Source organism: Sipha flava, unplaced genomic scaffold, assembly GCF_003268045.1.
Source record: "Sipha flava isolate LNK unplaced genomic scaffold, YSA_version1 223_pilon_pilon, whole genome shotgun sequence".
Lineage (NCBI taxonomy): Eukaryota > Metazoa > Arthropoda > Insecta > Hemiptera > Aphididae > Sipha > Sipha flava.
This window is the reverse complement of record NW_020272855.1, coordinates 337065-360058: the sequence shown is the minus strand read 5'-3', so window position 1 is coordinate 360058 and position 22994 is coordinate 337065. Positions and strand designations below refer to the sequence as shown.

The window sequence follows — 22994 nt, the reverse complement described above, 5'->3', positions numbered from 1 at the left end:
GATTGCATAATTTCTTGTATTTTGTTTGTATTTATTTTATTATGTATATAAGCTTATTTTATAAAATATGTGTTGTTTAATATCAAGGAATGAAAGTATATACATTTTTAAAGTCAAGAGAAATCATTTTATACATGGTTCGATATTAGTTTTTAAAATTTTTCAACAAAATCACATGTATTTTTTATAGAAGCATCAGTGTTCATGTTAGTTTTTTATGAATGAGCTTTAATATTTAGCAAGATTATATGAAGTACTTTCAAATTTTATTAATAGATGAGTCGAATTATTTTATTTATGTTATTTTATGTGGATATAAGTATGGAGCCATTATTTTATAACAGTATTTTAATAACATTTTCTTTTGGATTTTAGGTATGATTTTTTTCGAATTTGTTATAAGTTAATTTATTTGTTTCGTGTAAATTATAGTTAGATAAGATTTGAATTTTTGAATTATATTATTATTTATAAAATATATAGTTTTCTTATAAATGTCATTAATTTAAATGATAATAATAGCATTACATTTATATTCTGGAACTATTTAAAAATGATTTGTTTTTAATTTATTCAATTTATTATTAATCACTGTCGTTTAATTATATTATTTTGTATTAGTATTTCATTTAGAATATTTTTGAATTATTTATTAGTGCTGTTTATTAATTTATATTTTATTTTAAAATTGTGTATAAATTTAACTGCTTCACATTATATTAATTAGTTCTTAATTTATTGTAAGTTTAATATTTGATGTGTATTTAATTTACTACCTTTAATTAATAAATGGTTTTTAGTTTTATTGAAAATTATAAAAGTTAAATTAGTAACTCGTAGTTAAAAAGAATGATGTTTTTTAATTTGTGCTCCTAAAATTAAAATATTAATTTATTATTAACCATTTTTAATTTTTCTTTAGTTGTATATTTTGTTAGATATAATTTTTAATGTGTAAAATTTGTAAGTGGTTTAAATTTTGGTATAAAATTATTTTTTAATTATTAATCTTTCCTACTGTTACATGTTTTTCATTGAATAAAAATTTTATTTCAAGGTTCAATCATATTGTCACTGCTCTTATCTTGGATTTGATTGAAACTTCAGAAGTGAATGATATATTATGTTGATGTATTATGGGTATTTCGTTATATACATTATATTTCATCACATATTTCGTTTTAAATGGTACTTAACATTTTGGCTTATTTCTTTAAAACAATATTGCTATTTTTAATGCATATTTTCCTGGTGATAAAATTAAAAATCAAAATCCCTTGATTTCGAGAGTAAATATATTTCCGATCCATTGAAGAAGCTTGAATAAAGACTTCTAAATTTTATATTTTTACATTAAATGTTAATAGGAAAAAGTTTTAAATCATAAAGTCAAAGCTTACTCACTTTGCTCAGAATCTTCAATCTGTATACATTTTTAACACTACCCTTTTATTTCTATTATTTTAATATTTATTTTAGAAAAAGTCACTGAATAACATTGGACTCATATTTCTTCTTATTTTGTACTTATATTTTTAAATCATAACTCGATGTTTATAATATGATATAGTATATAGTGTATATATATATATATATACACTTTTTTCTATAAAATAATAAAAAATAAATTCTTTACACAATAATTTGATCGGTTAATATAATGTAGAACTGATTTCCTAATGCTGTGATATAGTTATTCATTTCGTTCGATTAATTTAATATTAAAATTATACTTTACATACCTACACATTGTTCATTAAAAAGTAAAATGTATTTAATCAGTTAATCAAATTAATCTTGAGTAATGAGCGAATCATAAGTTTTATTGGAATTAAAAACAACTTGTAATTTATCAATGTTATTCTATTATTCTATGAAAAAAGTAGTAAGAAAATGTATTGGAATCGTTTCTCTAGTTTCTACTTTAATTATGCACAAAAGGTATTTAGTACATTCAAATTTAAACATCCATGGATGTTTTAAGTCATTTTTTTAATTATGTAACATTTTATGTAAATATTTTATCCTGTGAAAGTAACAATTCATTTATCTTTGAGAAGCTAAAATTTTCACATTATGAGTATAATGCGCATTTTATACAACCCTTATGCCGTATGACAACTTATTATTATTCACATGGTGTTTATTTAAAGGTTTATATGATTATTAAGATTTCAAAAATGTTAACCATTAGTTTGGTACTTACTTTTTACTTGTCATCTAAAGTTAAAAACGTGAACTGTTGAAGATTTGCTTAGAAATTATCAGTTACCACTAAAGTTTGACAATTTTAAATAAATCATCTAAATATTCTAGTTATCCATCTTATAGTGATCTCCAACTTACAAATTATTAGAAAAAATTAACTTTAAAATGTACTTAAGAAATTAAGCAGAATAATATTATATTTCTAAAGCATAAACATTTCTTCGATATCGTTTCTAGCGATCAATCAAAAATAATATTTATTACTCTATACCTCATTTATTTTTTTTGAATTATAAATTACTATTGTCGCCAAAAACATCGAAGCATGTTATACCAGGGTAAGTAGTATGACATCATTTGAAAAATAAATTATCTATTGAAAATTTTATATGGTGCCACACCTTTATAGAAATAGAAATAGAAAAAATTCATATTTTGATGAAAAAACTGATTCATATTTTGATATAAAAGGTATGTTATGCTATAAATAATTAAAGTGTATTTTTAGTTTAAATTAGTCTTTATTGTCAAACTTAATTTAATCAGATTTTGATCTAAGTCTTATTAGAAAAATGATATTTATAATTTTTAACTTTTTCTAAGGCATATTATAATTGATAGCGCGAGTAAGAATTTATTATAATTGAAAATTTTAAATATTCTGATATGATTTTAAAATAGTTGGAAATATAGACATTATCAATGAGTTGTATAACTTTAGTTATAAATATTTGATACAATTTTATTTAAATAAAAAATTTGTCACCCATTTCTAAAAATTATAATATTAAGATTTTGTTTAAAAATGTAAAAGAAAAGTTATTTTCAGTTTATCGTATATACGAGCATGTATGATTATAGTTTTAAAATAAGATACTAAAGCTCCTTATCTAAATATTATATATTGTATTAATATCGTGATTGAAGATGTTTTTTTGCTCGATGAATTTTTGTTTTATCATGTAAGTCTATGTTTATTCTTATATTGTTTATTTGTTTAAAAACTTTGAGTTAAACGAAATATTAAATAATGAATATAGGAGTATACAAAACATTATAATTTTAACATTTATTTAAAAAGATAATTTTTCTATCTATATACATTATATATTATTAATAATGCTATTACTATTATATGATTTATTATTCTGTTTGATTTTATATTTCGAGCCGAAATATTTAAAATAAAACCTTAAAGCTTATAATACTATATTGATTATAAATTTAATTTAAAGCAGGGTTCGTTTATTTTTACAAATCATTATTCACTGTCAATAAATTTCATTAATTCAAATGGTTGGTAATAATGCATTATTGTCACGAATACTAGTTTTAAGTCAAATAACTTCTCTATCGACTGTAAAAATAGAGAGTTTGGCATAAAGAAAAAATAATATAGCGAACACTAAAAAACATTATACCTTAACAAAAAATAGCACTTCATATTATTTAAGATTTAATAATGGATTTTTGATTTTTACTTAATTTTTAACAATTTTATATTCATCTAGATTTATATTAGCGAATCAATCAAAGTATATTTAATGAAAACAATTTCAAATATTTACAGTACCTATGTTCAATTAAAAATAATATTTTCATCAGTATACAAATTAACGTAATATCGAACTATAACAGTTTGATGTTGTTGTAGCATGCCTTTTTTCGCTTTTTATAAAATCATAATTTTAACTACAAGAAAAGTGGTACTAACCGAACTATAGGTCATGGTCGTTAATTCTTGGTTTTAGAGTGTGCTTATATATGAGTAGAATGATGAGTTTGTGTATAGAATTTAAATGGAGTTGTGGAAAAGTTATAGTTGCTGTGTAACTACATGTCTTGTCACAATAGTTTTTGCCGATTTTAAGAAGTCAAGATAAATGGTTTTTGTAATCGGAAGTCCTCACCATCATTTGTCTTTCGATTTGTCATGTTGAATGAAAAACAAATATGTACACGATTATGATCGTTGCACTACACTACAACTATGGAATATACAATACTCAGTATAGTATAGTAGCTTGTATGTTTACTTAAAATAATTTTTTTGCGTAAAAATGATTCCTATTAACTAGATTTAATGAATTAAAACATTGCATTTTTATTGTTTTGATTTTCAAATTAAATACACAAAATCACTTAGTAGTATAAAAGCATTTATAAGAAATAATTTATTTTTTTTTCACAAAAAATTAAAAACACACTATTTATTTGATATTCTAATTAAAAAAATCATTACATTGAATAAAATCGTCCATAACAGCAAAATAGTTAAAACATTTAACTTCAAATTTAATTGATATGTCAACTTTTTGATTAATATTTATAATGATTTATATTTATTCAAAATAAAAATATTTCAATATACAATATAAGTTATCACAGTTATTATATATTTTAGGTCTGTTGGTCATATGTGGCGTGGGCAGTTGTAAAGATTACGTAACCTTACCGTGCACATGACGGTCAAAATGATGGCTGGTGAATAAGAATACGAATGGGGTGCACATGGGTTATGCGTCTAATAGTAAAGACGTCTTCAAGTATCGCCACGAATCGATTGAAAAATACAATATCGTTACATTAGACCATCGTGTATACAGTAAATCAGGTATGTACTACTATTACTGTTTACTATTCATAATATCAATACGTGAATTGCTAATGAATGATATTTTAGAATGAAATTGTAACAGTTCAAAAATGTGTTTATCTAAAGTCTGAACTGAATATATTTTAACTTTTAGTTGTACGAGTATGTTGTGATATTATTAATTTAATATTTAGTAAAATAATAAACGAATTTATAAAACTGAAAAATGTTATAGTGATAGTTAGATTTATAGACCGTTATCGAATTATTTTATTTTTTTTAAATGTAATTGGATCTATATTTTACTTAAATGTTGGATAAATGTCATGAAAATAATTTTCATTGTGTAACCTATCTACGGTAACATGATATTAGGTTGACAACATTCGGGTAGACAGTACATGGGGCCAACCACCCATGTACTGATAGTCCACAGGGCCGACAAATTATAATAAAATACAATTTTTAATATTTTTACAAACTTACATTATTCGTTAAGTTCTTATGCATGTACTTATCGAATTTACTGTATAAGAATTAGTCTGGGTAAACTCAATCAATAAAACGCTTATTTCATAAGTTATTAATTAAAATTTTGAATAAAATATTTGTCAATAAATGAACAAAATAGTTTTAAATCTGTTGTAGAAAATTATGATTGTAATAATTTTTATTTTAGGTGATAATCTGATGACCTTGTGTACTTAGCTGTTGTAATTTTGCGTGTGTGTATAGAACATATAAACAGTTATCGAAGTCAATAAAAAAAATACAGGATTTGGTGATGTTTTGCTAAAGTCGATCTATTAGCTTTAAAGTGAATTCGATAAATACAGATATAAGAACATAATGAATAAAGTAAAATTACATATTTTTATATTTTGTCAGCCCAGTAAACTGTTGGCCTCATGTATTGTCTGCTTAATGGTTGTCAGCCCATCGATCCATTCCCCATATTTATATTTATAAAAAATCGCTTTAAGTATTTTTTATATAAATATATGTATTCATTATTTTTTGCAATATTCTGGCTTAATTAATCTTCATTTTTACTAAAGAAAATTAGTCATTCAACCATCAACATCTGGAAACAAATTTAAATTATTCTTAATTTTATTGAATATAGGTAAATAACGATATTTACATTTTAATTTTGTTGTAATTTCAATTCTATATTATTATTTACATGTAATTGCATTCTATTATTCATACTTTGAAGTTTAATTTTTCCGATACGGTATAATCATTTAACAGCATATCTAAAGTATATATTTGATTTTATGATTGTAAAATAAATTTGATTGCGTATTAAATGACAAGTCATAGTTAATAAACTGTAGTTATAAATCATGAATAGGTTTAATAAAAACAAGACAATCATTTGGCGTGTTGAACAATAACCTTGAAAAAAACTAAAAATTAAGTAATATTTATCTGTAGAAAAACTATATGAATTATAATGATTCCATGATTCTTGATAATTATCAATTATAAACAATTCTAGTGATTAAATGGGACATTGATGCAGTAGCGTCCCTAGACACTTTTATAGTAGAAGGGAAAACTTTGTACATGTATTCACATTTATTTATTTTTCTAGTGTGATATTAATAATAAATAAAAAAAATTTGAAGAAAACAATACCATGAAAGAAGGTGACTGTCATGACCCCCAAAGATGTCCCTGTATTGATGCATAGTTAACATGATATGAATCTTTTAGATTTTCTCTACAAAATACATTTAAATTATTAACTTTGGTAACATTCACAAAAAAATTACAAATTAATCATTAAATTAAAAAAATACAAATACATACAATATAAATATTTGAAAGAAAAATTAAATTATAATTGAAATTTCTTTTTTTACCGCAACTTATTTTTAATAAAATAAAAATATTTAAAAAATACTAACATGAAGAATATGAGCGTACCTAAAATTCAATTATAATTCAGGTATTTTCTAGTTAAAACTTATGTGTTCATTTTAAATTCTATTTCAATTAAAAGATCATATGTCATTAAAATGGTTGGTTCTTTTTTATTATACCGGTAATAAAAAGATAAGTAGCGAATTCAACAATTTATATAGTTAGCTGTATATATGTCTAAGCTAATAAGGTTAAAATTGTATGCAGTTAAAAAAAAAATTAAAAATACAATGGCATTTAGTCGTATGATTTATTAAAGTTGAAGATAGACATCGTAATAGGTTTAAAAAATGTCTTTGATTTTTTTTTTAGTTATATAATTTGTTATTATAAAAATATGGAATATTCCGCAGTATACACATTTTCCAATTCTAGTTTTTATGTCTTTAATTATTATTACTAGAATAATGTGTAGAATAATTGTTTGTATATAAAACTTTACAAAGTATGAATAAATATGAATTAACAAATTTTATTATCTACATAGAATGGTAGATCCATATAGAGGCGAAAAAGTAATTGATTATTTATGAATATTTAATGAACTTTTGAGATAATAATAAGCTCATATATTTACCTTTTATATATTTAAATTAAAAGCGAGTATGCTTTAAAAAGATTATTTTTGAAATTTGTTTATAGTTATCTAGAATACTGCGAAAAGCTAGAAGAAATAGAGGCAAAGCTGACTAATTATGACATACTTGCTTTAAACAATGTATATTTTGTTAATAAAAAGCAATTTATAAAAATTGGAAAAAATAGAGAGAGATTTTATAATTAAGTGTTAGGTATTCTTCTCGTTTTGCTAACTAACTAACTGAACAGTAATACTTAAGAAATGTAAATATAAAATACAATTTCAATAAAAAAAAAAAAAAATGCTCACTTTACTCAATACGTAGTAAGAATATGGTGCAAATAATTTTCTATTTACTTGAATAAGTACATAATATAAAATATAATTTGTCAAAATATTTTCTTCTTCTTTTCTTCTGGTATAACTACTTTCTAAGAAGTCTTAGCACCATTACTACACCCCACCATCTGTCGCTATTAAGTACTGTATCTTTCCAGTCAATAACTACTAGGGTTCTTAAATATTTTTCCAAAATGTCAATCCATTCTTTCTAGGTCTTTTTTTTTTCAAATTTTCTATTCCATTGTTGCTCTAAATGTTTCATTCTCTTTTCTTCTCATTATGTAGTCGATCCACTGAATTTTTTAACCCTTAACAAAATATGTAGCTTGAGCTCCAATATATCATACAGCTCTATTACGTCTCCTATGCTAATTTCCTGTTGTTTCATCCATAATGGGTCCACATGTATTTCTCAACACTGTTCTTAAATTTTCTCAAGTTCTTTTAAATTTATTTAATTTTTGCCCAAGCTTCACAGTCATACATGAGAGTCGGCCTTATAATAGCCACATACTATCTTGTTTTTGTTTTCCAAGATAGTATTTTGGAACTTAAAAATGTTGTAAGTGCATAAAATGCTTTTTGGACTTTATTTATTTGAATATTTATTTATTTTTAATATTATTATAAATATTTAAAATCGATATATTTTTAATAAATTAAATTTTCCATCTCACTGGGATTCTCTCCACTCTCAATATGTTCCATTATCTTTGTCTTATCAGTATTGATTTGATCGCCACTTCTCCTATCACTCTAGCTAATATACTTTAGCTGTATCACAAAGCGTTAATTTTTAATGCCTAAATCTCCAATGAAACCGAGAAGTTGTATCTAAAATATTTTCTAAAAATTAAATGAAAAGTTTAATAGTCCACCATAATTTGTAAAATTATAACTGATTGTTGTTTTAAGACTTAAAAATATTTCAAAAATGAAAATATATTCATAAGCCATATTAAACCTTATATATTTAAGTAAAATTATATAATCACATAAGCAATTATTATTGTACTAATACAATCATAATTATTAAAATTGTTAATCTGATAAAATAAAAAAAAAACAAAAGTTTATTAATTTAAATAAATTGAACAGTAACGTCCTCTATCAGTCAAAAAAATGTTCTTGTTCCTTCACTTACATATTAAAAGATACATGGCTATTTTTGTAATTTATATTACAAAAATATAGGTATTTATGATATTATATTATCGTAGAAAAATTTAACCTACACACAAATTCATCTATTTTTCTATTACTCATAGCAAAAGTAGTTATAATGGTTTTGTTATCAACATTATTTCACAAAAAAAAAAAAATTATTAAACGAAAATTGTTAGATCTCTATGTTCTAAAAGTCCCTATTTTGTTTTTGATTTTTACTGTTTTAACTTGAACCAAACTTGATTTAAATATAAAAATAATCATTAATTTAATCTAAATATAGTTTATTTTTAAAATTAAAATATAAAATATATAAGAATATGAATTGAGCATATAATCTACCCATGTAGCTTTATGAGATCTTATTCGTTAATAAAAAAAGTAATATTATTATAATAATTATACAGCTTTTATTGTGAAACTGAATATATTTTAGATATTACATTTTTTGTGATATATTTTACTTTATTTTTTAGCTTATTTTAAACAATGGCGTATTTGAGCTGAGGCCATGGGAGAGGGTGAAACTAATTTTTTTTCAATACAAACTTAAAAATAATTTATAATTCATTACATTGGCATATCCAAGGAAGTGTTTTCGGGTCCGTACCCCCATTGATATTTCTACATATTCAATGGTTTAATAGTAAATAGTATACAGTATATTTTAATTCCCCATTATTTTCAATATACAAAGTGTATAGATTATATAATACGAGTATACCTAAAATGTATAAACCATGTTTAATTTATACTGCTTTTTTAGTATTATTTATTATTTTTAATTAAATAATGTATTTTTTTATAATATTTTACTACCAAATAAAAATTGATTTCAAATTAAAGTACCTACCTATTATAGTAAACCTCTGTGCAGATATATGTATGATATATGTATAACAATTGTGACTATTACCATAGTTATTAACAGTAATTTGTTGGTATTGAATTAAACTATAATTATAATTAGAGAACAGATAAAATAAAAATGTTGGACACCCCTAAAATATTCCTAAGTACGCCCCTGGTTTATTACCTAACAGCTCATGTTCCTGTTGCTCATTCGAGTAAATAAATTAAAATACAATTACCAAATTGAATTTAATATTTATTTAATAAATATATTTAAAACCTATTGCATATAAAATAAGTATTAATAATAACAACACAAATAGTTCTTATGTTAAAATTGTACCTTCAGTCTGAATCCTGTATAAAAAAAACAAAAAATAATCATAATAGTAATAGCACCTAATAATTACTTTTTAAAAACTTTAAAAAAACAATTAAGATAAGTAACTTAATTTAACAAATATCTAAGTATAAAACATAAGGTTGTAAGTAGTCAAATAACAAATTCTAAATTTCTTTTTTTCATTTTGGCAAATTTGTTGATTGTTTCATCAATGAATACAATAATATTTTTATGCACATGTAGCAAAGCCAAACCTTTTAGTCTATGTTGGTCTATTCTTGATCTTAATCATGTTTTCAATTTACAAAAATATATTTTTGGCTAAAATTTGCAAGTTAAAGAATATGGAAACAGATATTGATAGTTATTACGATTATTATTTGGGTTAAAAATTTTTAGCTCTATAAAATACACAAATCTGCAAGCATTTATGCACAAAAAAATGACTAAATATATATGTACAACAAAAAGTACCAGATATTATACTGTAAAAAAAAAAATAGGTGCGTAAAATTATTAAGGACTTATATAGCTCTAATAAATATAAAATATACAACATACATAAATGCACCAATAAATTACTTTATATTATTTGATAAATACCTCGGTTATGGTTGTAAATGTTTATAACCGAAGCAATAACTGTAGAAGATAATATCACTATTCCTTTCACAACCAAAAATGTTATGATATATGAAGATAAACAAAATTTGATACCCGTGATCAAATTGACATATTATTGAATTTATTATCATATTATAATGATAGACTAGTAATTTATATTCTTAATTATTTATACATTACATTTTTTATATAAATCAATGTATTATATTCAAAAAAAATACGAGCCATGGGTTGGGACGAATGCCCTCTTCGCCCCCCCCCCTCAAATACGCCCTTGATTTTAAATAATTAAAAATATTAAAGTAACATCAATAAATTGCTACTTTTTATTTGTTTTATTCGATTAGATGTTTCAGTTTTATTTAAAACTGTATATTAAATATTTATTTTATTCTGAAAACATTAATTTAAAATATATTTTTTTTTTCATACAGAGGTGATCGTTATTGATTGGTATTTAATAAAAATTTATGATGTTGAAATTTGAAACTTCATCAAATAAATACAACAAAAATGTTGTAGCACTCTCTTCTACGATCCCTCGGGGAATATAAGATAAGGGAGTTAGTATACTCTAATAATCAATGGAAATATAATATCAAACATAAAGAATGGTAAGCCTAATTAGGGTTTCGTTCGCGATCAGCGAGAAAACCTAACCTAACCTAACCTTACAGCATGACTATAAATATATATAATATTTTTATGGATTATCGCGTGGTTAAGTCTTTAACATATACTATAGGGGTGAGTAGAGAAATACCTGATAATCCTTATGATGAATTAGTCTATAGACGAGATATGACTGGTATCCATGACAACATGTATGTGTACTCGTATTATACATAAATGCCCTGTGTTTTTTTTGTGCATATAATAAATACGTACAAAGTAAGTAAATTTTATATAATGAGGTGATTATTTAAAGTAAGATATTATTGAATTATAGTCTTAGTTAACCAAAGTTTTTAATTAATAATTATCCCAGGAAATTCTATAAATTATAATAGTAAATATCAAATATTTAAGAAGTTTTTTATCTATAATATTTTGATTAAAAAAAACAATTATCTTATTATTTCTTACTGCCTATCGTGACATTAAATTTTAATATTAAATCTAACAAATATTATCATTTTTTATCACTATTTAAAGTGTATAAAGAGATTTTTTTTTTAACTACCTGCTCTAAATTGAAATTCTAATAAGAAATTCATATATATATATAGGTATATATAAAATTATTTTGAACTGATATAGCATTTTAAGTATCTTATATTAACTGAAAATAAAAACTTGAATGTATTAATATCAATTTTTCAGCCTTTTTTGCTTTACTCTGTATATACAATATTAATTTATAAAATATTATAGTTACGCAATATAAAACGGTAAGATGACCTTGGACCGGGTAAATCACATTGACCGACTTATTAAACTGTTGGAGAGAGAAAGATAAAAAAAAAAAAAAATAAAACATTGCTTATAAAACAGTTGCCACAACAGGTGAAAACGAAAATGAAAGCAACTGAGTCGTGAATTTTAAATGCTTCCTTCAAACCCTACTTTGCTTTTACAAGTACTAGTAGTTAAATTTATAACATACCCTATGAATTTGTTTCAAAGGTTTTATGTATATTATATAAGATTAAAATAAACCAAAGTAAACATTATTTTTTATATAATGGATGAGTTTTAAATCATTTTAAATATAATAATAATTTAATAATATTTGTAGTTTTACTGTTCACCCATATTTTTTTAAAAGGTTATTTTTTTCGATTAATAAATAATGAAATCTATCAAAAAATGTATTATTTTACGCTATTACTTACACTTATAAGCGAACAACATACTTTACGTTTTTAACATAAAATTAATTAACATTATAAAATTAATTTAATAATTAAAAATTAAAAATGTACTTTATTTATAAATATATATTTATTAATTATATGTACTTTTATTTATTTTAAAAATCTATTGAAAACATTTGTCCAGTCAGTTACACAGTTCAAAAACTGTTGTGCAATTAAAAAATAATAAATAAACTTAAACTTTATAATACTATATATTTACATTTTCTGCGATAAATAGCTCATTATCATATTATTTAGTATGACCTTTAAACTACTATTCTAGTAATATAGATAAACCTATATAAAAGTAAATCTTTATATTTTCAACAAGACAACGCTATTCTCATCAAAATAGCAGGAAAAAATTGATTATTCAATAATTAATTAAATTGGGATATTTATATATAACTTTATAAATTATTGTTTATTATTTAATTTCTAATTTCAGCTTTAGCTAACACTTAATAAGTGTTTTTCATAAATACTTAATTAAAATAATTTTATATATTTTCATTTGTTCATACCGCATTACTTATTTAAACTATATTCATTAGCTAAATTATTCGATTTGATTTCGTCCGATACTCAAACATGAATTTTTTAACTATAGATTTGCTGTCAATACGAAATTGATGCACACTAATCGGCACCTTAAGCACACATTCCGATGAAAAAATAAATATAGAACAAAAATTGTTATTTTTTTAGTATAACCATAGTGCTTATCAATTTATTGAATTAATTTTAGTAGTGTTATGTTAGAGTTTAAGTCCGATAAAAATAAAATTGTATAGTTTTAAGCTTAAATAAAAATAATTTTTGATAGATGAAGGAATAAGTATTATTAATTGCAGTAAATTAAATTATTCAAAATCCATATTCTTTGCTCTTTACCTTCCAAACAAAATAATTTAAAGGAAAGTCGAAGATCTCGTGTTCAACTTGTCATCAATAAAATAGTTTTATAAAAATAAGCCAGTTATTTTATAAGTATAAATTATAAGTAAGTATATATACATGGGTATGAAAATTGATAAATTATATTTATTTTTTTTTAATAACTAGCTGGAATGTATTTATTTATGACTATGATAATACTTCTTTTCTAACAACTATACTTGTTATTATCCTTTTTATTAATACTAATTTTAACCTGGAAATTTTTATTTTATAGTGGTATACAAAATAATCATACAAGTTTAAATAAATCGAATACTGAATAGTAGAAGTCGAGTGGATCAGTTTATATTTCTTATTATTATTGATATAGCAGAATAATAAAATATCTTAATAAAGTTGGTTGAACTTTTAATGTGCTAACTTTCACAACAACTAAAAAAGGCATCTAAAATTTAAAAAAATTGTATATTTTTTATTTCTCGGTGTAACAATTCGTTGAATTTTCGTAATTATTAAGAAAATTGTTGGGAAATTTATAAAATGATCAAATAAACATTTCCTGTGAGAAATCTCTTATATTTGTGATGATTGGAGTACAACTACTAGCCAAAATTGTATCACAGACACAAAAAAAACACATAATAAAACCAATACATATTTTGTTTTACTCAGAATTAAATAGTAGCTTTTTTTAATCTGTATTAATTACTTATATTCTATAATTCTTTATAGTTTTTTATAGAGGACCTTATAAATTTGTAGAAACTTTTATAAGTTGGTTAAATAACATTAAAATTTATATTTTTTTAATCGGGATATGATTTTACAATATTGGTCAGCTGTTTTCAGAATATATTTTTCAAATATTAAATATAAATTATCATTTAACTATTCCCATGATTGAGTTGTAAATTAAGTGATTTAAGTTAAGTTTCCTGTCATAAATGATTGCTAATAGTTTCGATATTAACAATATTTTATAAATATTTTATTCTTAATGTTTGATTACTACAAAATAACAATTTTCAAGATAACATTCATTTTTAATGTCATATATTTTGTATTGAATATACATAGTCTAATATTCCAAATAATAATAGAGAAAATCAGATTTCCTAAATAATTATATTTTATATATATTCTTCAGCAAATAATAAATTTTTTTTTTGTAAATTAAAAAAAAAAATGTGTATCAATTACCATTTCATTTTTAAGGATATATGTAGGAAATTTTAGCTTGAAGAAAAAATTGAGCAACTATTTATATTTTTTTAATAACACTGACTTAAACCCTTATTTAAGTCATTATAAATATCTGAAACGCATATTATGTTTTATAGTTTTACTGTTGAAATAATTAACTTATAAGAAAAACATGATTAGTTACTGTCTTATAAGATCTAATTGAATAGTTTGTATATTTGAATGAAAATATTTAAAATACATATGTAATATTAATTTCGATAGATATTTGAGTGTGTACAAAATAACAAAATGAAAAAAATGTTGAATGCTTTGTTACTTTTTAATGTGTTTAACTTATAAGCCTTACGCAATTATTATAATATAATGTTTTTCTAGAATTTCATCAAGTATATAATGATATTTTTAGTAAAGAAAATAAAACAATGATGTTTTATTCATACTCAGTATGTGTACAGTTTAGTATTTTTATCTTCTGCAGAATCAAATATAACTTAATAACTATTTTTATTAAAATTGTATAGTGTTACATTCAAGCCTAATATAATTATTTTTACCTAGAATGAAAAGTATTTTAAATAATGGAGTATTTTATTTATAAAAACATATTACATAAATATAAATATATATATTATTATTATAATAAATATTATATTTAGTTAATATTTATCTTCATGTCATAAAATTGTACTTATTATATTATGTTCATATAAAGTTGTATTGTTGACTTCATTTTATAACTGAACATTACTTGAGCCTTAAAGGTGTTTACTTCAATAAAATAAAAATAAAATAAAATAAATATAAATTATATGAGTATTGTAAATGTATGATTATGAATGATGAACTATAATTGTATGAGATTTATGCCCATTATTCAAATTATAAGTTCCATCATTTTGATGATAAATTATTACTGATAATATATACTAATTTTGATACGTATGTTGATTATAAAAAAAATTATCTGGCTAAAATTATAAATTCATATATTTTACGTTAAAGATTAGAGGTAACAAACTTCCTGTGTGTCAATTAATATAAAAAAAATGTTTATACATAACATTTATTAATTTTAATCCATTTATTTAATGAAAAAAAATCAAGAATTGATTTAAGAAAATAACATAACTTAAGTATGTTTTAATTTGATTTATGTGATTTTTGTTATTGTACATTAGATACCAATTTTTTTATATTTGGATTATCGTTTGTAACTTTTAATAAAGTACTTTTGTCTTTAATTCGTGCATTTATCCATTGATTAGTTTCTTAATTCAGGTTTGACTAAATTAATTTCTGAAAAGAGTGACTTGCATAAATAAACGTTAAAAAAAAATAACAAAGTAGTCAATACTTACATTTAAAGTCATTCATCGTTACTTAAATTAAATGTTTTAATAATAAATAATTTAATTTTTCTTGTTCCCTTATTATTTTCTTTGCATGCCATGGAATTGTCATTCCTGCTATAGAAAAATATTTTATTTATATACAATTTTTCTTATAATTCATTTTTAAGTGTGTTCTCATTAAATTTTCAAGTTAATACTACCGTATACCATGATTACGAAATAAAATAATTTAAAAAATCTATTTTTAATATTTTATTATTTTTTCAACTGTAAAAAATGTGCTTGTTACTTATATTATTCATGTCGATTCATGTAAATTAGAAGTATATTTTTAAATAATAAATTTTTTAACATTAATTATGAGTTCTTATTATAGGATAATACTTTCCATTTTATAACTTTTACGATACCTACGAGTATGAGAAATGTTTCGTTGATTTCATACATGATTAATAAATTTGGCTTCAAATAAGTAATATTTAAACATTTCTTTGATATATAGTATGAATCATACTATGAATATACATATGAATATATAGTATGATATACTTCTCAATAATGTTTTGAGTCATTACACAATTTCGACAATACATAATCGTATTGTTGTATTATGCCATTCAAATGTTTGTCACTTTTGTAAAACGATTTTTGTTTCAATAATATCTGATTGGTATATATTTTTTACTTATTCCTTTTTTTTCTTTAAAAACTCAACGCTATCAAAACATGCCTATATTAATATTAGTGTGGTAAAATAATAACGATGACCATTATTGATAATAATGTTTTGGCACGACAACTTACCTGGTGATTGACAGACTGCGTATGTTATTATGTTGAAGTATAATAATAGTCGATCAAATGTCAATTCACTATTGCAAGATACGACGTGGAAGTAACTTACAGTTTCTTTGCCACTTTCGGTTAAAAATTACATATGTCCATATGGGAAGTAGGTACAATGCGACATATTACAAGTTACAATTACTATATCTTGGGTTATATTTTTCTATTAATTCTAGTTTACCAGTATTTACGGTGAGGTAAAATTTTTAAAATTATTTACGATTAAAAAGAAACTACCCATAAACGATTTATCTGATACTCGTGATACCTTTCTGCTATAATATAAATAAGTTATTAAACTTTCACCATAAATACTTAAGTATTTATATATCATATCAACTGAATAATGAATATTTACGTAATTATGAAACGTAATTATATGTATCACGTACAGTTGATTAAGAGTCTAGACACAAAATAAGTACTTATCATTAGAATATGTAGCAGATTAAAAACCTTATTCCTAACATAATTTATTAAGGATATAGTTTATCTTAAAAAGTTTCTTAAATATATTGAATATTTCTTCCAATATAATACATTAATACTATAATTGATATGTATAACTAAATAATTTTGAATGAAATAATTTTTTTAACAAAATTAATTAGAATTTCACAATTATGCTAATGTACATATTTAAATTTATAATAACTTAACTCTAAGAATTTCTAAGTGTACACTGTTTTTAATAAATTGTTTACTATTTTATAGTTTTACTTGTATATATTGTTTATTATTATATTAGTTATATGCAGGGCTAGGATTTGAATTCAACAAAAAATTATAAAATATGCATTTTATTTACCAAACTATGCAAAAATATGCATTTAAATTTTTATAAGATAAACACAAAAATATTATTTCAAAAAAAATATTTATTTATTGAAATACATCAGTGGTTGGCTGTTTGTTTTAATATATTATAATTGAAAAATAAAATAAAATAAAATAATTTAAAATAAAATTTATGTTTGATAAAAAAACCAAGTTTTATACTTTATTCAGCAGAATTAAAATTTAATACGAAATATTAATATTAAATTACAAATATTAATTACGAAATATACTATAAAACATTGATTTTTCGCATTCTTATAATGGAAATATGCAATAATATGCATTTTATCCAAAATATGCAAAAATATCTTCTTCTTCTTCTTTTGCTGGCATTTATTACTCTTGAAGAGTTTTTGCCGCCATCACGATCTGTCTTCATTCCTCTACGTTGAACTATTGTTCTTCACTCTCGTACTTCTATTTCCTTGAGATCTTCCACTGTGTCTAACCATCTTTTTCTGGGCCTTCCGCGAGGCCTCTTTCCCATTGGTCTCCATTCCAGCATCGTTCTAACCGTCTCTTCCTCATTTCTTCGCATTACGTGACCAAGCCATTGTATTCGTTGGCCACTTATGAAGCTAGTGACTGGTATCAGATCTAACTCATCCTGTAATTCTCGATTACATTTTCTTCTCCACGCACCTGTTCTATTATCATAGACAGGACCGCACATTGTTCTCCATATTTTATTTTCAAACATCCTTAGTCTCCTTTCTGTATTACTAGTGGGTGTCCTGGTTTCACATTCACAAGTTAACGTGGGCCTTATTATAGCCGTGTACAACCTTGTCTTTTGTTTTCTTTGAGAATAATTTTGATTTCAAAAACTGACTTAATGCAAATGCTGCCCTTTCAACCTTTGTTATTCTTATTCCGATCTCTTTTGACCAATCATTTTTGATATTCAATATGGCTCCTAAATACTGAAACTTGTTAACTTTTTCAAAACCTATTGCTTCATCATCATCGCTCGTATTCTCTTCATTCTTTTCATTCTCTAATAGTTTCATTATCTTCGTTTTTCTCTATTGATTTTTAATCCTACTTTACCGGCTGCTTGTTCCAAGACATGGGCTGCTCTTTTGGTGTCATTTAACGAGCTTTCCAAAATTTTTAAATCATCTGCAAACCCAAGTACCTGAATTCTTCGCTCCCCTATTGTTATACCTGTTGTCTCCTTCTGCATTTCTCTAATTGTTTTCTTCAATGCTAAATTAAATAACATTGGAGACAGTGCATCTCCTTGTTTTAGACCAGTATTTACCTCAAATGCTTTCGATAATGTATTATCTACTCTTATTTGATATTGTGTATTCTCCATACACATTTTAATTAAATTTATTAACTTCTTTGGGATTCCAACTTCATCCATTATATTGTACAAACTTTTCTGATGTATACTGTCATAGGCTTTCTTGAAATCAACAAATAACTGCCAAATGTTTTGCCTGTACTCGTACTTTTTCTCTTTTATTTGGCCAATTACTGACAGCTGCTCTATCGTTGATCTCCCTTTTTGAAAACCACACTGGTATTTTCCTAGGTTCTCTTCCACGTAGAGCTCTAGACGGTTTAACAATATCTTCGAAAATATTTTATAAGCTGAATTTAGTAATGAGATATCTCTGTAATTTTCGCAAACTGTTTTGTTCCCTTTTTTATGTAACGGTATAATTATCGCTTTATTCCAACTCGTTAATACATGTTCATCTCTTCAAATCTTCTGGCATATTTTGAACATGGCATAATGTAGCTGTTTGCTCCCATATTTGATTAACTCTGATGGTATGCTGTTCGAACCAGGTGCCTTCCAATTTTTTAGGCTAGCTATCACTTTATCAGTTTCCTCTTGAGTTACTTCATTCACCATTGGTTGGGCTCTTTGGAAGGTTATACCTACTGTTTGATTCACTGGTACCTCCGCATTCAAAAGTTCTTTAAAGTATTCTTCCCACCTTGTGAACGGTCTTTTTCAGCTACTTGTAGTATACCGTTTAAGAAGTTTCTTTTTTCTCTTTTTATAATTCTCTTGCAATTTTTTCTCTCTATTCCATATATTTTTTTTGTGTTTGCGTCATTAATTTTTACGTAGTTATCCCGAGCCATACGTCGTTTCTCTGTTGCTTCCCGGGATTACTCATTATACCATTTTTTTCTTCCCACTTTTTAGTCTACAAATTACTTGTTCTGCAACTTTCTTAATAGCTTTACTTATCTTGCTCCATTCTTCCTCTATATCCTCTTCTTCAATATTCTCAACATGTTCTCTCATCTTAACTGAGTACTCTTGTTGGGTTTTGTCATCCTTCAGACGCTCCAGAATATATGGTACATTATTTATACTCCTCATTCGTTTCTGACTTAGCAATTTTAGTTTAAATTTCGCTACGACTAGAAAATGGTCCATGTCACAGTCCGCTCCCCTATTGCTACGTACGTCTCTAATGCATGAGCAGAACCTTTTTTGGATGGGAACGTGATATATCTGGTTAGTTGTAACACCATCTGGTGACTTCCATTTTTTAACGAGATAGGGTAGCTAGCCCTACGCTGAACCCCCAACCTAGAGGACCAGACTACTCCAGCCAATTAAAGTCAAGGTAGAGCTATTGCAGAGCACTGAACAGAAAGGCTCTGGGCGACGGGGACGCCACTTTCTCGGCGCCAAAGATGCAAAAATATGCAAAATAAAAATACCATAATTTGTCTAATTATGTGATGATTCGTGGATATTACTGAAAAAATCATTAATCAGAAGTCGCAAAAAAACATTATGTTGTTTAAAAATCCTAGCCCTGGTTATATGTAATTCAGCTAATAAGTTAATAAATATATTTTTATAATTGATAGTAAACTATTTTTTTGTGGCAATAAAAATATTACAACATAAAACATTATGATCTAACAATTCAAATCAGCAATTAAATGTATTTAGGTGATTTAAAATTGATAAATATTTGTTAGTTATATTAATCATTAGTTTTAAGTTATTTAACCATATGAAATTAAATTTAATCATTTTAAAATAGTAAGTTAATTAAGCAAGTCCAAATAAAATAAATTTGTGTAAAAAATCAATACCGTTTAATATAAATAATAAAGTATTCATTAATTATACATTAACCCGAAATTCATGTTGAGAATTTCATTTCCAACAATGTATTATCATTAACTCACTATCTGAATTTTGATGACATAAAATATAATATAGTATTATAATTAAAAACCTTCACATTTTCAGAAGATTATATAAATTAAAGAAACAATGAAACGAAACTCAAAATAAGTACAGAAACAAATTATATAATGTAATAAATAAAATATTCACTTAAAAAAATCTATCACAAGATAAAAGACAAAATACACAAATTAAAAGCTCTACTACATAGCATATCTGCGTTTCTTAGTCATGCATAGTCATAGGTTATATGTTATATGGTCTACAAAGCAAAGAGATGAAACAAGATTGTTGCCTTTTGAAAAAAAATTACCGAAAAAAATATATGGACCTATACTAAATCTTTATACTGGGGAGTATACGAATAGGGAAAAAATGTTGATTTATATATAATGTATAACGAGCCATACAACATTTTTTAAATCAATAAACTTAAAATGAACCATAATCCGACGCGTAAATTGAGCTCAACTTCTGGTGCAGAGACATATTCTCAATCTATAATTTCCACCACTTCAATACTCAAAATTCTTTAATAAAATCCTTCCTAATAAACTATATTTATATATAAGTTAATAAATATTAAACTGAGTTCATAAATTAAACTTAAACCACCATAATAAATGATAAAAGTTTTTATATAAAATAAACAAAATTGATACATATTAAGATACATTATCATTATCATATAATAATATTTTAATAAATATATTATGTACCATGATTTTGTGTAACGGTATGATCTTTATATTAAAAAATTAGAATTGAATTTTATAAAATTTAAAATAGGATTCCCAATAAGACAGGCATTGACTGTTGCCACTAAATATAATTTCTTATTTATATGATTAATATGTACTCGTAATTATTATTATGTATAGGGTCTATTAACATTTGTTTTTATTCGGTAATAATACCTTAGGGAATTAATCGATTTATTACATCTGGCAGCTGGTCTCATTATTAGATAATGAGATATAAGCATCTTTTAGTAGTAGTTATTCAAAAACCTTTTTTGTTAGATGATAGCTCATTAGTACTTATCTATCGATTGATAATTTTTACAAGATAAATAATAACTCAATTAATAATATTATTGATGTCTTATTTACTTTATTAAGTAGTTTTACAGTTTAATAAATTTGTATTTAAATTAAAAATTATTGTTCATTTGCGTGGTTTTTTACTTTTCTAAATGCGTTAACCTCGTATAATATCTAGATCATTGATTTTTATGTCTTTATAAGAAAATTTACCGACCATTACCCAACTATATAAAATAAAATCTTTTAAATATCTCAAAATAAATACATCAGTTTTATTTTATGTTTATCTATTTATAAGGGTCAGGAAGACCAACTGTAGTAAGATGTATGTGTCCATGTCAAGAAAATTGATATACTCGTACCTATTTATATATTGACATATTATACTTCAAACTGACATATCTATTAGGCTTTAATAGTTTCTATTGTCTTATATTACATAATACCCAGACTTTTCTTGACATTTTTAATTCACTTAATTTTTTCGATTATAGCAGTAACCTCCGTAATATTTTTTACCAAAATAATTGTATTATTACTATAACCGCCTAATAGTCACTATCAGAAATTAATAAATAAAAATATGATAAATAAATTATCTGACATTAAATAATGCAAATGTGCTTCATGCTAAAAATTTGTAAAACGATAACTTCCTATCCTTATTTTCAATCTCGAAATTATCGCTATTTATTATATTATCAGAAAGTATAAACATAGTATTGTTGCATGGCTGTCGTAGGTAAATGTTAATGTGCCTGTAAAATGCATTTGATACACAAAACATTTTTTTTTTTTTTTTTTTAATGCGTTATTCATAAAAGTTACTCTATGTTATATATATATTTATTGTAATTTAAGTGTGTATATGTGTGTGTTCAGCGTATAACGTACAATTATTTTTATGTATTGCTTACAGCAGGCTAGGTGTATACTATATCTTCCGTAGCTATGCATTTTACATTAATTCATATTACTATCCTATTATTGTAATTTTAACTACCATTGTGATTTTGTGTCAATCAATCACTTAATAAAAATATTTTATGTTTTTATCAGATTTATGGCAATTCATTCTTTGTCTAGTTAATAGACTTAAATCATAAAACATAGTTAATAGTTA

At 23.8% G+C, this 22994-nt stretch overlaps 1 protein-coding gene across 3 annotated transcripts in view; it reads left to right on the top strand.

Moving 5' to 3' along the window:
- The window catches only part of LOC112683294 (high affinity cAMP-specific and IBMX-insensitive 3',5'-cyclic phosphodiesterase 8-like), a 99982-nt gene that overhangs the window by 14051 nt on the left and 62937 nt on the right, over positions 1-22994 (top strand). For 2 of the 3 annotated variants that reach the window (XM_025554247.1, XM_025554245.1), the window contains exon 2: positions 4613-4822. In XM_025554247.1, coding sequence (XP_025410032.1) covers positions 4720-4822 — 103 coding nt within the window. In that variant the 5' untranslated portion in view covers positions 4613-4719. Of the gene's footprint in view, positions 1-4612; positions 4823-22994 lie in introns of those variants that run through there. The other variant, XM_025554246.1, reaches the window with a different exon arrangement.